Here is a 16,377-nt window from a genome sequence, read left to right as displayed (position 1 = left end):
ACATTAAAGCACAATCCCAACTATACATATAAAATGATGGGGGTCTAAATTAGCTGTTACCATTCAAGAAAGATCTTGGAGCCATTGTGGATAGTTCTCTGAAAACATCCACTCAATGTGCAGCGGCAGTCAAAAAAGCGAACGGAATGTTGGGAATCATTAAGAAAGGGATAGATAATAGGACAGAAAATATCATGTTGCCTCTATATAAATCCATGGTACTCCCACACCTTGAATACTGCATGCAGATGTGGTCGCCCCATTGCAAAAAAGATAGTTTGGAATTGGAAAAGGTTCAGAAAAGGACAATAAAAATTATTAGGGGCATGGAACGGCTTCCATATGAGGAGAGATTAATAAGACTGGGACTTTTCAGCTTGGAAAAGAGGCGACTGAGGGGGGATAATGATGGAGGTCTATAAAATCATGACTGGTGTAGAGAAAGTAGATAAGTGTTGTGTACTCCTTCTCATAACACAAGAACTAGGGGTCACCAAATGAAATTAATTGGCAGCAGGTTTAAAACAAATAAAAGGAAGTATTTCTTCACACAGTGCATAGTCAACCTGTGGAACTCCTTGCCAGAGGATGTTATGAAGGCCAAGACCATAACAGGGTTCAAAAGAGAACTAGATAAATTCATGGAGGACAGGTCCATCAATGGCTATTAGCCAGGACGGGCAGGGGTGGTGTCCCTAGCCTCTGTTTGCCAGAAGCTGGAAATGAGCGACAGGGGATGGATCACTTGATTCCCTGTTAGGTTCACTCCCTCTGGGGCACCTGGCACTGGCCACTGTCGGAAGACAGGATACTGGGCTAGATGGACCTTTGGTCTGACCCAGTAGGGACATTTTTATGTTCTTAATGTCATGGAACTATCAATCAGGAACATCAGAGGGAAAAATATACAGACAGAGATTTTGTTTGAAAGTGACTAAGATGAATACACGTGCAGGGTAGAACAGCCTCACACCCAACTTCAGTTCATAGATCAGATAACCTGGCAGGGTAACATGAGGGAAAACTCCACAGCTTCAGTAATTTGCTCTTTTGTTCCCAATGTCTGATCTATTAAACTTTAAAACTGAAATGAGAAACAGTCCAAGTATTCAGAAATATACATATATCAGCTTTCAAACAAAACAAAACAAAAATCAAGTGTCAGACTGATGACTGAAATCATGATCAAGTATTATGCAAGGTTATCCCTCAAGCAGTATCATAAAAACTTATTTTACAGTGATCATAATAAGCATATTTGTCCATTCCACTCCTCTTTTAGAAGAGTCTCTGGGCCCATTTACCCTGTAGAACCAACAAGCATGGTTCAGTTCCACTAAAATACTACTCATAACTTAATTTTATTTTAATGATTTCTTCTTAAGTATGATTTAATTCTATTGCTGAATAAATACTTATTCTCTTAGCAGTACCACTTTTTTAAAACTCACTAACAATTTATAACATTTTAACATGTCGTCTCTGCATACAACTTTTCGGTCTTTTGTGTAGTTCCAAAATTATTTCTCCTGTGATTTACATTATTAGGTTTTATCCAAATAACTCACCAGAGCATATTATAATTTCAAAGAAGTCGGGGAGATGAGCCACTATGACATATACACATGCCCCACACACAGAAAACTATCAATATATACAGTTTTAACTATACTAAAAACTTTTGCATAAACAATTTGATATCACATAGATTAATGATGCTGAAATTGTCTTGAATGGCCAGTTCTCTGAGTACTTACAACTACAAGAGATTAACAGTACTATTTATACACCAAGGACCGGAGGGGTTTGATTAAGGACAAAAATGTCCTGGGAACACTGGATTTGTAGGGATTCTATATAAAGCATAATAAAAACAAATACAGACAATATTAAACCAACATTTCCCAAGATATGAAAAGAAAAGTCACACTGGACAAAATCCACAAAGACAGTTTAGGAGAACAAACAAAGATGCAGCTGGTTCTGTTTGACTGATATCTGAGTCTTCCAAGACCTCTCTCCCTCCTTTTTCTGGTTTCCTTGCAGAAAGGTGGTCTAATCCTCCACTATTAATGAAGTTATGTGTTCATCCTGCCGCTAATATAGACATCTTTATATAATTCACAAAAAAGGACTTAATTACACAACACTGCCACATTTTTAGGCACAGGCAATGCATCAGTGACTTTAAAGTGGACAAGTTCTTGGTAATCTGTCCTGTTTCAAACTTTAAATCCTCTTCCTATTGGAATCAAATTTTCTACACAAAAACTACAGAGACATATCTTTCAGATTAGACATACTCAGATGACCAGATAGGTGTTTCCCAATACTCTACACTGGGATTTTTCTCATAATGCTCAAAGCGATTTCAAAATAAAGGCAAACAGGAGTTTAAATAAAACCTGATAGGCTCCCCATTATGCTGGACAGGAGGTCTAACATTTGACCTCGAGAGGGAAGGTCTTCTCAACAGAATAACCAATCCATTCAAAATACTCAGCACAGAACTTTGCTCTGGTGTCTGAGAATCTCTGATGTGTGGTAGTCTACCAACCACATTCCATGGGGCTGGAAGCAGGGTTGCAGATTACTAGAGCCTTTATTTTTACCCCATTTCAGTATTGGTAGCATCAGGATCCTAAGCAAGATGATCTGAGAAGTGAAGGGTTCACAGAATTGCAAAACACTCATACTTTACATGAGGCAAGTAGAAGGAGCAGTGCAGAATACCTGTGATGGTGTCTTGTGCTAAAGACATCTGGAGCAGAATCCTGTCAGTTTTAAAAGGACTCTGAAAAGGCTTCAATAGCAGTTGCATTATCTGAGCAGCTTTTCGATTTGACGTCCAAACTAATCAGGAATTAAATCAGTAAGGACAAGCACTTACTCCAAGCAGAGACAACACTTGAAAGGCAGAAAGAATGACACCTCCAAGGCAATCAGGTGAAAAAGTCACGGAGAAGGCAAAGAAAAGGGATACCAAAAACTTTAGGTGTGGCAGTGAAAATCAGCTTTGCTCACTTGATACTTAAAAGGATAGGGGATTACCCATTCACAAAAAATGTAGCTCTGTTCCCTCATTTATAAACATTAATCCTACAAGTCAATGCCACTCTGCTAGCCTATGAGAGTAAACAAATATCTTTAGTTACATTTATTTACAAAGATGTCATCATGAAACTAACATAATATTTCAGAAGCTCACAGGAATATCATATGATCTTATAACAAACTAACCCTGTCCAGCTTTTCCCTATCATGTGCCTAAATATTTGTGCAAAATGAGACTGCTTATATATGAAAAGGAGAGTAACCAAAATATAAGCAGAGAAAGCAAAAGAGAAAAATTCCTGAGGTACATCCAAAAATATCTTGCAGCAACATTAGGAATTATTCATTTTTCAAAATTCTCTTTTAGATCAGAATCGCTAATGTTCTGCTTCATAATTCACATCTATAATTTTTAGGTTAGTTTTCCAGGATATATCTTAAAAACTGTATTAGTATCTGGAATTGATTTTTTCTAACACTATACTTACATAAGATAAACATAAAATAAAGTACTTACACCACTCCCAGCATATCGAACAATAAATAATAGATTCCCCTGACAGGACTTTGATGACCTGGCAAAGCCCGAGTGCTTTCAGCCAAAATCATATGAAACCATAAATCACTCTTTATTTTATAGAATATTTCAAAATGGATTCCTGCTTTCTACCTTGAAAGTCATTTCATGTGTTATTTATAACCAGTGAAGACCAGAATGGAAAGAAAATTGCATAGAACTAGAAAATTTACTGTGACTGCTTTTATAAAGAATAAACTTTTTTAAAAAAATTAGAATTACTGGCAGACAAAACATGTGAATACAACCACCTTTTAGAGAACAACATCCTTTATTTTACAGCTTAAACAGAAGCTAACACAGGCCTTCTACAATATCAGACAAGTTTAAGCAATGTTAATATTACAGTATATTCCAACCGAACAAGGCAATTCAATTTAGGGCGGACACGGCATCCTTAACCTGTGCTGTTACAATATAAAGGCACTACATTAGAGATAGCATCAGTCTTAACTCAGAATGGTTTCTACCGTGACTTCAACGTTATTAAATTGGTTTGTCTATGATTTTCCCTTTTTAATCACCGTTTGAAGTGTATGAGCCTGAATACTTGACAGTGCCATTCTACCATGTAAATCAAGTAAACAACCTTTTTCTGAAAAGCTGCAATTTTATCTAAGAGCTCACAATGTCCTCCCCCAAGTCTAATAAGTATAACCAGTATTTTAATGTGACTTAATTCAAAGACTGATCCTGAAAACACATATTAATGTGAATAAATTTACTCAATGGATAATCCCATGGCCTTCAATATATTACTCAAGTGAGTAAAGTGTTTGCAAGATCAGGTCCTCTGAAATTGGATATTACTTTTCTCAGACAGATTAGGAATTCCTACTCGTTCATTTAAAATACATTTTTTTAAAAAGCAAAGACTGACCAAATTGGCAGTGATGGCTTATGGAATTAATGACATGTATTATATCTATTAAACAAATCAGGTTTTTCAATTACTAGATATTTTAACCAAAATAAAACTATATACTGTATTCAAAATATAATGATATATGAGAGGCTCTGATAGGATGTTAAAAAGCCTGACTTCTGAAATGTTATGACTAAAAAAACAGAACTCACAAAAAAGATGTTGCTATAGCAGGACAAGCTTGCTTATCATATCTTAATTTCAAACCTGGGAAATTCAAGATGCGGTTAGCAGTTTTGTATTCTATTATATCTGTTGTTCTAAGGAAAGGGGGATTAAGTTTACCATGATCATGAAAGTTTTGTTGCTGATTTAGACCTACAATACAGCCAAAAATAGAGCATACATTCTTATACTACACAGCTAATTTATTACCGGTATATAATTTCTTTTAAAAAAATGAAATTATCTTTCCATTGTATCAGGACAAAACCCCCGCTCTATTTAACTGGTGATCAGGGAAGCCAGTTCCTTCAGTAAATGCAACAACATTTCTCTTTATTTATGAGTATCACGGTATTAATTCAGAAGCTATGAGGAGGAGGAAGAAAAGTGAAGTATTAGATGGAGAACTGATTACCAGAATTTAGCATAAGGTTCCATTTTAATTAAGTTCACCATGGGGAAAACAGTTAAATGAACCTGAAATAAGAACAAATACAAATCTAATGTCACCACTTAATTGAATCAATAAAATTACCGAATGCACAAATTATATAATCAAAAACAGGAAGAGACCATGCAAGGGTAAAAGGTCTTAATTACTAATATGCATTAAAAAGTCAGCATAAATATTTTAATGTTTTACAAAAATCATGTTTGACAATGAAATACCAATGGCTACACATTAAAAAGTTAACATTAAGTCAACACCAAAAAGCAGAGAAACCCAGAACTGAGGCAATATACTAAAACTGACTACCCATAACAGCCTCTCTCTTTTGCATCTTTTGAACAAGAGCATTTTGGTTTGATAATGTTTAGTCATACTGCTATTGCAAAGATTTGTAGATTCATATGCTGCAAGGTTAATAGGGATTTTTTTATCTAATCTGATTTCCTACATAATACTGGCCATAGAATTTCACCCTGAAATTTGTGCATCAAGTCCAGTAACTTGTGATTGAATTACAGCAGTGGTTTTCAACCAGGGACTCCTGGGAGTCCACAGACTATGTCTAAGATTTCCAAAGATGTCCGCACCTCCATATGAAATTTTTGAGGGTCCGCAAATGAAAAAAGGTAGAAACCACTGAACCAGTGTATCTTTTTTAGAAAGACTTTTACTTTTGATTTAAAGATTAAGTGATGGAGAATCCACCACATTTCTTGTCAGTTTTTCCAGATGTCTTATTACCCTGTTAAAAATATGTCTGTCTTCCAATATGAATGTGTTTAGCTAATTAAAATACAATGTGCAATATCTGATTGCTTCTAAAGTACAAGGAAAAGGTAACTAAAATAAAACACACCCCCTCCAAGCCATACAAAATGCAGCTGCTAGTATCTTCCTTGTCTTTTGCCCTGCCATAAGGCTCACCTCACTGAATCCTTCCACTGACTCCCTGCTTTCCACCACAACAAACTGCACATCTCTTCAAGGCCCTTCACAACTCTGCCCCTTCCTACTAACCTCTTGTTTCTTACTGTTTGCCCCAACATGAAAGATGCCTGCCTCCAGCACCCATTTTGTCTGCCTCTCACTAAATGCCACTGTACATTCTTCAGTCTACCCTCATGCATATACTCTTTCTCCTTCTAACCCTTCTTCAAACCCCCATTTCTGCAAGCAGTCGGCCAACTAACAAGTATGGTGAGGGGGCACTTAGGGATAGATTATGGTTCTGAACTACTTAAATATTTTATTGGAAATAAAAATAAGTTTTACAGAGCTAATCTAAGTAATTTATCTCAGTCCCCTTATCTTCCCCTATCTCCATGTTTGCTAGACTATAAACTATTCAGGATAGGGACTGAGTCTGAGTGTTTGTAGGGTGCCTAGTACACTATGGCCCTAACCCTACTTCGAGTCTTTGGGCACTAGAAATATACAGGCAAATAAGATGACCTTGATTTGCTTTGAAAAGCCCATGAAATTCTATTCCTACATAATATCTAAACTTCTGTATTTTGATTGTTATTTTAATTTTTGTATAAATGCCTATGGCTAAGGCTCTTTTATAAATTGAAATAGATAAGATCCAGCATAAACCCTCAGTTTAGAAGATGAACAGAGTGTAACTCCTCCTTAATGGCAGATCTATTATATCACTAACTACAGGTAAAAGCTTCCATGCAGCAAGGACTAACCACTCCAAAGGGCATAGCCTTTGTCTTAGAGCACATCAATTCCTAATTCACAAAGCTTAACCTTCACAACATCAAGGTATTACAAAGATAAAAAATCCCTATTTACCCAGTAATATAGCAAAACTGTAGCTACACTGTCCTCAGGCAGTCTTCATCTTTTAATAATTTCCAGCATTAAAAATAATCTCCCTTGTACAACCACAAGTGAAAGAAATCGAGACACCTTAATATTTCAGTCTAGACATGGCAAATTGTAAAACAAATTATTTGCCATGTACAGCAAGTCAATCATAAGGTTTATACTTGTATCTGTGTACTGGGATTTTATGTTAAACATGAGAACGTGATGGTGAGCAGCCATACTTGATTTTAATTACTGAAACCTGAGTTATCTGAAACATCACAGAGTCACATGAGAAAATGACATGAAGCTTGGGAGATCATCATGATCATGTGGCGGAAACTGCAGAAGGGCTGTCTGGAACTTGTGATTTATGGGCAGGAGCTAGCCGCTCCCTGAAGTCGTAACTCTGCTCTTCTGGGGTCTGAGAACAGAAAAAACAGACTTCCCCTTCAATGCCAAGCTTTAGAAAGCATTTTTCAGAGCTATACAACATTCTAGACTTCTTGCATTTTTCTGGCCTTTGCTCAGACAGAGGAAAGAACTTGTTACTTGTAACCTAACTAAGAAGAGTTGATAGGTTAAAACCTGTCAGCAACACTTTTCTTCAGAAAGTAAATTCACCTCTGCATATTTCCCTAACAAACTGGAAATTCTGAAGCAACATGAGATGAATGGGAAAATATTTGGAAAATGAATACATACAGGAATGTTGATTATGCGTGTAATTTTATTTACTATGAACCTATAGACAATGACAAATTTAATTTTATTACTATACCATTTTTTTTCTACCTATATCATTTAGGCAGACATTTAGTCTATGTATTTCTTTTTAAAATATTATATTTATACTATGAGATTTTTAAAGTCAATAGTGCACATACACTTGCATGTGCCAAACCTAAGGGTGAGAGAGACTCCTAAAGCAAATAGCATCCAACTGGCTGTATTCATGCACATTGGGTATCTGTAAGTTAGCCACAACAGAGTAAGAAAAATAAGAGAAACTCTTAGGCTTCAGAGTATAAATCAGCCAATAACTTACTAGAGTCAGGAAGTCTTTCCCTATGGGAAGATTATTCCATAGTTGGCAATTATAAGGTATTTTTGCACCTTTCATCAGAAGCATCAAGTACTGGCCACCACTGGAGACAGGACATTGTCGTAGACAGACAATTGATCTGAAGCAGTGAGGCAATTGCTTTCTATGTATTTTATGTGACCAGGAAAAGCAATAAAACTCCATCATAGGTTTATACTCTGTCCTATTTAGTTTCTTATACCACCCTCAGTACTCTGGTATCCGAGAGGCAAGATGGGTTAGCTTGGTCAAACACTGATTTGACTTTCAGAAAGGGTTTTTTTGTTATGTTTTGTTTTTTTAATTGTTTATACGTCACAGATATGCAATTAATAAGATTAAGCTTTTTCACTATATGTAAAGAAGTGTGTAAAGTGAAACTGAGGCTTGGCTGCTTTTTAATCACTAAATTTTAACAAGATGGAATTTTGATATAGCCTGACTACCACTCCCTCTCATTCTTCTTCACACTATCTGACAACCAAGAATTGAATGGCCAGGGAAACTATTACAGTTTCTTCATTAGGGCCTCAATCCTGCTACTGATCTACACGAATAGCCCATAGGCGTCTCTTGGTTCACCCAAGGATCTTGATTTGGTACCTATAATAGCAGTTATGTTCTCAAATGGAAAAATAGCCAGCTTTTACTATTTTTTGCTAGCCCCTATATTAACTGAGAAATCTTTTGAATAATGCACACACTACAGGAATGTGTTTTTTCAACTAAACATTTAAAAGAGAAAGTATTCCCAGAGTATGCCATTTAGATATGTCTATCAATACAAATCTCTCTGATTCTCTCATACCCCCAGTTTAAAGGTTCAGAAGACTGCAAGTTAATTTGAATGGCACACAAGAATTTAATAAAAACAGAATGGATAGAAAAAATTGTTTTAAAAAAAATCTGATTTTTTTTATTTAAATTAAATAGAGGCTTATTTTTAAAAAATAAAACATTTAAAATTAAATTGGAAATTGACAGCGTATGTTAAGGCCTAAATTTATTATGGTCTATTAAAATAATGTAAATTAAATAAAAATAATACTTAGGAGTATGTGTTTGCTGCAAAGTTTTAAAGAAAGTCAAATCCTGAACTGGTGGAAGTCACTAGCTAAGCACTTGGAACCAGAATTTGTTAAATAACTAAACCAGTTTGATAGCAATAGCCTCTTCTGCGTGTGCAGAAAATATTTTCTTCATTTCAGTTTATTCAACTAGTTCAGTTCAATCATTAATTCATTTAAAGTTAAGAAACCACTGTAAGTTGAAAAAGCAGTAGAGCTTGTTCTCTTCCAATCTATGAATAAAAACTAGATGCGAAAAGATGAGTTTTTCTAGTTCTAAAATCCTGAAAGGCACAGTTTCTGGTCACTATCAGTTCAATTCACTAACTACAGTTAAATAGTTTAGATAAAACATATTTTGTGTATTAAAACTGTTTAATAAAACTTTTTTTAAACTTATCCAAAGCATTTAAGTTAGTTTTTTTAAATGCTGTTAATTGAATTTGAATTTCAATCCAAACAAGAACATGACAAATTGAAAGTAAAAAATTAATCTTCTAGTAAATAAGAAAAGATCATTCACCAGTAACATAAGAAATGTAAAAAATATGAATCTGAATAGATGTAAGTCAAGCTCTGTACTTGGTTAATAAATATGCATAGATATAGTGTATCCTCCTGTTTAGCAAAAAGAGGCACGAAGTTTAGTATAAAGTCCATATTTAGCTGCAAATCAACATGTTTTAATGCTTACCGACCTAGGAGAGTCAATTTTAAGTACAAATGCAAAACTTTATTAAAAATTTATTTAAATCAATGGTTTCTGTTGGCTCCTTTAAATCACTGTTCAAAAAATCAGTTGTTGCTCCGATTTAAATCGCTTCTCCCCGATAAAAAAAAACACAAACATGATTGCTTACATCAAGAGAGAGAGAAAAATTACAGAGATAGAGAGTTCTGATTGAAGAACTGGGGTCAGAGCAGACCCCAAGAAGCTCCACCAAGGTGCCTGGATCCACCCAGCCAGACTTGATTGCATGATTGCGCTCAAAAGCTGGTGACTCTCAAGTAAAGAGGATATATGGGATGGGAATAATTTTAGTTTTGTACAAAATACAGGAACCACCACAATAGTTCAAGGTTTTCTATAATAAGAGCTGTTTCAGCTAGGCCAAAATTAGCATGGAGTTCTATGAAACAACAAATATTTAAACACACCTGCTTGCTCTCAGTTCAGTTATTTGGACAGAAAATCCTCTTCAAAATGAATACAAAAGGAGAAAATTTTAAGTTTGTTTTCCTGGTAAATAATTTGCTGTGTTTCAATCAGATATTTTAAAACTACCATAAATTGCCTCCAACTAAAACATCAACTCTTGTTTATGTGAGTGAAATTTAGAGAGATTGTCAATATCTACCACATACACTACCTAAGAAGATCCTGTCACCTAAGATTAATTTTTTAAAAGCTTTAAATGCTTAAGGATAATATTTTAACTCAACCAGGAGGAACACCACTTCATATAGGTCTGGTCACAGGAGTATGAGAGTCTATAAAGGCTATAGATACCAAAGGAATACCTGGCCCTGACACCAAGACTTCAGCTCCCCTCTTCCTAGGCACAATTCATGCCTTTTGATTCCCGGTCGCTGGCTCCAACCCATGCCTCAGATCCACAGTCCACTTCCTTCTCCACCTTCTTGTTAAAATCCCAGTCCCATCCTTACCTCAGCAACATGTCCACAGCCTCATTCCCTTGATCTCTGTTCCCTAGCAGCAGCACCAGTCCTTGGTCCCAGCACTACAGTGTCTAATTCTCACCTTGCTCCATGATCCTCTCCAGCCACCTGCTCAACCCCCCTACTTCAGCCTCGTTGCTCTGATTCCCACCCCATAAGTACAGACCTGGCACCCAGTCCTCCCTCCCCCGTAGCCTCAACTCCTCCGACCGTGCCGGCACAACTTCTGTCTCCTACCACCGGCCTCAGTCCCCCGAGCCTCCACGCACAGCTCCCGCCTCTCCGGCGCCACCTCGCCCCTGCAGCTCCACACAGCCCTTCCGACCCCCTGCCTAGCCCCCACCTCTACTGCCCCGCCCACACAGCTCTGCCCCCACGTCCCAGAGCGCTACAGGCCAAAGCCACAGCCCAGATCCGACCCGAGGGTGCGACTCTCATACCAGTTCCTATCACCACCACATCAAACTCCGAGGGCAGATTGTCCGCCATCTTGGAAGGGGATCGATCACGTGACCTACGCTGGCGGAAATAAGCCTGCAATTCAAGGCGGGCTACTGGCGGAAGCTGCTGCGGCCGCCGCTACGGCTTTGTGCGCTTTGCATTATGGGGAGTGTAGTTCTCGCGGGAGCGAGGCTTCCCTTAAAGGGACGCTGGCGATTTAACGTTTGAGCTCCTGGCTCGCGGATATGCAGCTGCTGGGCAAAGCAGGGCAGCGGAGACACCGGGGGACAGAGCTCTGTCTGCGGTGTGCCCAGGGCACTTAGCCTCATGCTCCTCCTGCACCTACTGTACCCTGATAGGTCTATAGCATGGCTGGGGGCCGGGGGGGGGGTCCCGCAGCGCCGTTCGAAACCCGGAGACCTGCCCCTGCTGGGTCCAGCCCTACACGCCTCATAATCCGGAAGACGGGTGTGTCGCCGCCTGCGTCTTTCAGAGGCGGTCACCAAAAAGCCAGGGTCTGTGTGGCTCTTATTAGGAGTCAAGATTTGCTGCACTATCCTTAGTCTAACCGTCCCCTCGCTGCTGCTTTCACTCAGACACTTCCCTCCACAGTTCTGTCCTTCTGGGGGGAAAGAAAAACAATCTACCGTGGGAAGTAAAAAAGCTCGAAAATTCTCTCTCTGAAAATAGCTAGTCTCCTCTGTCCACCCTAAATTCCTCAGGGTGGCTCCTGATCTACAGTGACTCCGGAAACCACCCAAGTCATACAGTCACAGACAGTACGATCTATCCCGTGGAATATTCTGCCTGCATTTAAATCATCCCATTTCATTTAAAAAGAAAAGGAGTACCTGTGGCACTTTAGAGACTAACCAATTTATTTGAGCATAAGCTTTCGTGAGCTACAGCTCACTTCATCGGATGCATTCAGTGGAAAATACAGTGGGGAGATTTGTATACATAGAGAACACGTCTCCACTGTATTTTCCACTGAATGCATCCGATGAAGTGAGCTGTGTTCTCTATGTATACAAATGTCCCCACTGTATTTTCCACTGAATGCATCCGATGAAGTGAGCTGTAGCTCACGAAAGCTCATGCTCTAATAAATTGGTTAGTCTCTAAGGTGCCACAAGTACTCCTTTTCTTTTTGCAAATACAGACTAACACGGCTGCTACTCTGAAACCATTTCATTTAGTTGTATGTTACTTCAATATCTTAAATCTTTGTTCATTATCATCATTCTTCCATTCTTTCACATGGCTTAGCCATATTTTAGCATTTTGGTCTTTCCTTGTAGGCTGATTCCTCTAGCTCCACAACAATTATTATTCTTTTGTGAATTTTCTCCAAATTGGCAATATCTTTCTGGTAATGAGATGCCCAGGACTGAATGCAGTATTACAGAGGAAAACCCTTACTTCCTCACTTTATGATTTTGTACTTATGCATATGCAACCCAAAACTGGATCAGCCTTTTTTGCTGCCATCTTGTTCGTAATTTGAGGCCTAATTTGTTGTCCAATGTCACTCCTATAGAGACTCTCTTTCAGCATTACTGTTTTCTAGCTTTCTTCCTCTTTATGTGCTTTGGATTATTTTTCCAAGATGTATCTCAATTCGTTATTTTCTTCCAATATTGTCTCTTTAGGTAGGTCCATTTGTATTATTTCTTTTTCCTCACTGGTTTTTGCATCTCCGCCTAATTTAGTATCAGTCGCAAAAGTCATTGGTGTGCTGTTTAATGCCTTTGCTAGATCACTTACAAAGATACTGCATAAATTGGACAAATCACTGATCCCTAGAGCTAGTTCAATAATGGAAAAATATATGAATATTTTGTGAATCCTATGGCTTCAGATCAATTTGAGTGTACTCAAGCCCTTTAGTATTCATACATTTATGAACTTCTGAAAATGGTCAGTATGAATCAATAATATACACAAATTCAAAATTAAATCCATGTACTTACTTGCAAACACATATTCTAAATACAATTAATGTATTTTACAAATTAAAATACTTGGGTGACCAATTCCAAAGTCTGAGTATTAAATAACCGCACTGGATAATTCACAAAAACTCTATAGACTGAAGTTTGTTTGTTTGTGATAGGAAATCAATTTGCAAATAATGGGACTAGTCTGTGTTGGGATTCCCTCTGAGAACTCTTTCCACTCAGCTTCCCAAAAACTCAGTTTGACTCCAGATTTCATCATCCAGGTATCTTTATGTAAGGGGACTGTTCCCCCCTTACTAACATTCAGTGGCGGTGTTTTAGTTGCTAGCTCCCAGTACTAAAAAGGGGGAAGGATCGATGGGGAATCAAGACCCTGAGACTGACAGCCCCCAGGAACAATGGGGAGAGGCCAATGCTCCAGGTCAGCCTGAATGACAGGGCGAGCTGGCTAATCAGGGAGTCAGGAGGCCAGGGAGGTCCCATCTTCCATGTGAGCTGGAATTGCCAAGGTCAGACAGAGTGGGGTGAGCTAAGGAGAAAGTAGGGACCCAAACTGAGCTGGGGAGCAGAGCCGTGCCAGATCCAGAGAGAGCAGACCCTGTCCTGGGAGCTGAGTTGCAGCCCCAAACCAGAGGCACAGCCCAGAGAGAGCAGACTTGCCCTGGGAGGAGAGCTGCAGCAACCAGAGCCAGAAAAGCAGCCCACCAAGCAGGTCAGTGCTGAGAGCAGAGTCACGGAAGCAGCCTGCAGAGCAGACCTGCGCTGGGAGCAGAGCTGTAGCAACCAGAGCCAGAGGGGCCAAAGAAGCAGCCCAGGGAGCTGGAGGCAGAGCAGCAGCAGCAGCAGTGCTGAGACAGAGTGGTGGAGCTGGGGCTGGAGCAGTCCGGAGCTGCGTGCAGTGAGCAGCTGGGGAGAGCGCGGGGGACCCTGGGCAGCGGGCCCAGCACAGGGAGACGCCTCAGCCAAGAGGCTCTGCAGGCCAGGCTTGGATCGTAACCCCAACAGGGCGGGGGCGACACTGGGAAGAAGGGTCCTACCACTTAGAGTCTGAGAGCTTGTGGCCACCACCAGAGCAAGTGTCCAACCCACAGCATCCTTACAGCACAGCCAGGGCCTGAGAAGAAGGCCTGGGACTTACAAGGAACAGACTGTGAACTGCCCTGACGTTCCAGAGACACTGTTTGTGATGTTCCCTGCCACAGAGCGGGTTGATATTTCCTTTAACCTTTCCCATTTTTCCTTATTCTTTTTAAAATTAATTGTTGATTAAATAACTTGCATTTGCTTTACCTTGTACGTAATGGTCAGTGGGTCAGAGAAGCGCCCCGTGCAGAGAGAGTACCCCGGAGTGGGGACACCCTAGCCCCTGTCCTAGGTGACCACAGCAGGATTGGGTGTCGAGCCCCCCCCAGGAATTCTGGGCCCAGCCTTGTTGGGGTTACAAGGACTCTGCCAGAAGGAGAGTGGAAGGGGAGTCCTCAAGGGCAGGGAGGCCACTGGGTAAAGGAAGTGGGAGCGAGGACTCAGATCCTTTCGCTAGCCCACTTCACAGGGGTAGTGCAGAAGCCAGGAAAGTTCTCCACAATAGCAGGACTATTCCCCCACTTACATTTATTTGGCATATAGCAAAGCCACGCTGAGTTGGTCAGGTCAGGGCATACCACACATCCAAAGTTACACAGAAAACCTCTTCCTTTATATACATTTACACATTACATTACACTTATTATACGTTGCATTATATATTTTGGCATGGCTTGGTTACTTTGTAGGAACTTAGCCCTGTAAAGTGTGCTCTGTCCAAGTGCTGTTCATGCATAATCTGACCTCTAATTTACATTTAGGTTTGTTTACTAATACCAGGATGTTCCTGCTGATCTTAGCTAGCCATCTTGATTCCGGAAGACTGCTTGTTATGACAACTTAACCTTCCATTCACTTTCCCAATCATGCCCACTATGAACACCCCTGGAACCCCGACCTGGGATATTCTATCTACTACCCAAAATCCATAAACCTGGAAATCCTGGGCGCCCCATCATTTCAGGCATTGGCACCCTGACAGCAGGATTGTCTGGCTATGTAGACTCCCTCCTCAGGCCCTACGCTACCAGCACTCCCAGCTACCTTCGAGACACCACTGACTTCCTGAGGAAACTTCAATCCATCGGTGATCTTCCTGATAACACCATCCTGGCCACTATGGATGTAGAAGCCCTCTACACCAACATTCCACACAAAGATGGACTACAAGCCGTCAGGAACACTATCCCCGATAATGTCACGGCTAACCTGGTGGCTGAACTTTGTGACTTTGTCCTTACCCATAACTATTTCACATTTGGGGACAATGTATACCTTCAGATCAGCGGCACTGCTATGGGTATCCGCATGGCCCCACAGTATGCCAACATTTTTATGGCTGATTTAGAACAACGCTTCCTCAGCTCTCGTCCCCTAAAGCCCCTACTCTACTTGCGCTATATTGATGACATCTTCATCATCTGGACCCATGGAAAAGAAGCCCTTGAGGAATTCCACCATGATTTCAACAATTTCCATCCCACCACCAACCTCAGCCTGGTCCAGTCCACACAAGAGATCCACTTCCTGGACACTACAGTGCTAATAAACAATGGTCACATAAACACCACCCTATACCGGAAACCTACTGACCGCTATTCCTACCTGCATGCCTCCAGCTTTCACCCTGACCACACCACACGATCCATCGTCTACAGCCAAGCTCTGCGATACAACCGCATTTGCTCCAACCCCTCAGACAGAGACAAACACCTACAAGATCTCTGTCAAGCTTTCTTACAACTACAATAGCCACCTGCAGAAGTAAAGAAACAGATTGATAGAGCCAGAAGAGTTCCCAGAAGTTACCTACTACAGGACAGGCCTAACAAAGAAAATAACAGAACGCCACTAGCCGTCACCTTCAGCCCCCAACTAAAACCCCTCCAACGCATTATTAAGGATCTACAACCTATCCTAAAGGATGACCCAACACTCTCACAAATCTTGGGAGACAGGCCAGTCCTTGCCTACAGACAGCCCCGCAACCTGAAGCAAATATTCACCAACAACCACATACCACACAACAGAACCACTAACCCAGGAACTTATCCTTGCAACAAAGCCCGTTGCC

The 16,377-nt window shown here is 40.1% G+C and overlaps 1 protein-coding gene across 6 annotated transcripts in view; it reads right to left on the bottom strand.

Annotated features, from left to right (window-relative positions):
* The window catches only part of CHM (CHM Rab escort protein), a 134,525-nt gene extending 123,206 nt beyond the window's left edge, over positions 1 to 11,319 (bottom strand). For all 6 annotated transcript variants that reach the window (XR_013347120.1, XM_077826582.1, XM_077826583.1 and 3 more), the window contains exon 1: positions 11,259 to 11,319. Coding sequence is in view for 5 of the 6 variants with exons in the window: in XM_077826582.1 (XP_077682708.1) it covers positions 11,259 to 11,307 (49 nt within the window). In the remaining variant the exon portion in view is untranslated. The remainder of the gene's footprint in view (positions 1 to 11,258) is intronic.
* Between the last annotated feature and the right edge of the window lie 5,058 nt (positions 11,320 to 16,377).

The sequence above is a fragment of the Eretmochelys imbricata genome, chromosome 9, assembly GCF_965152235.1.
Source record: "Eretmochelys imbricata isolate rEreImb1 chromosome 9, rEreImb1.hap1, whole genome shotgun sequence".
Taxonomy (NCBI): Eukaryota; Metazoa; Chordata; order Testudines; family Cheloniidae; genus Eretmochelys; species Eretmochelys imbricata.
Note: the sequence above shows the minus strand (reverse complement) of the source record. Positions and strands in the feature narration are given on the sequence as shown.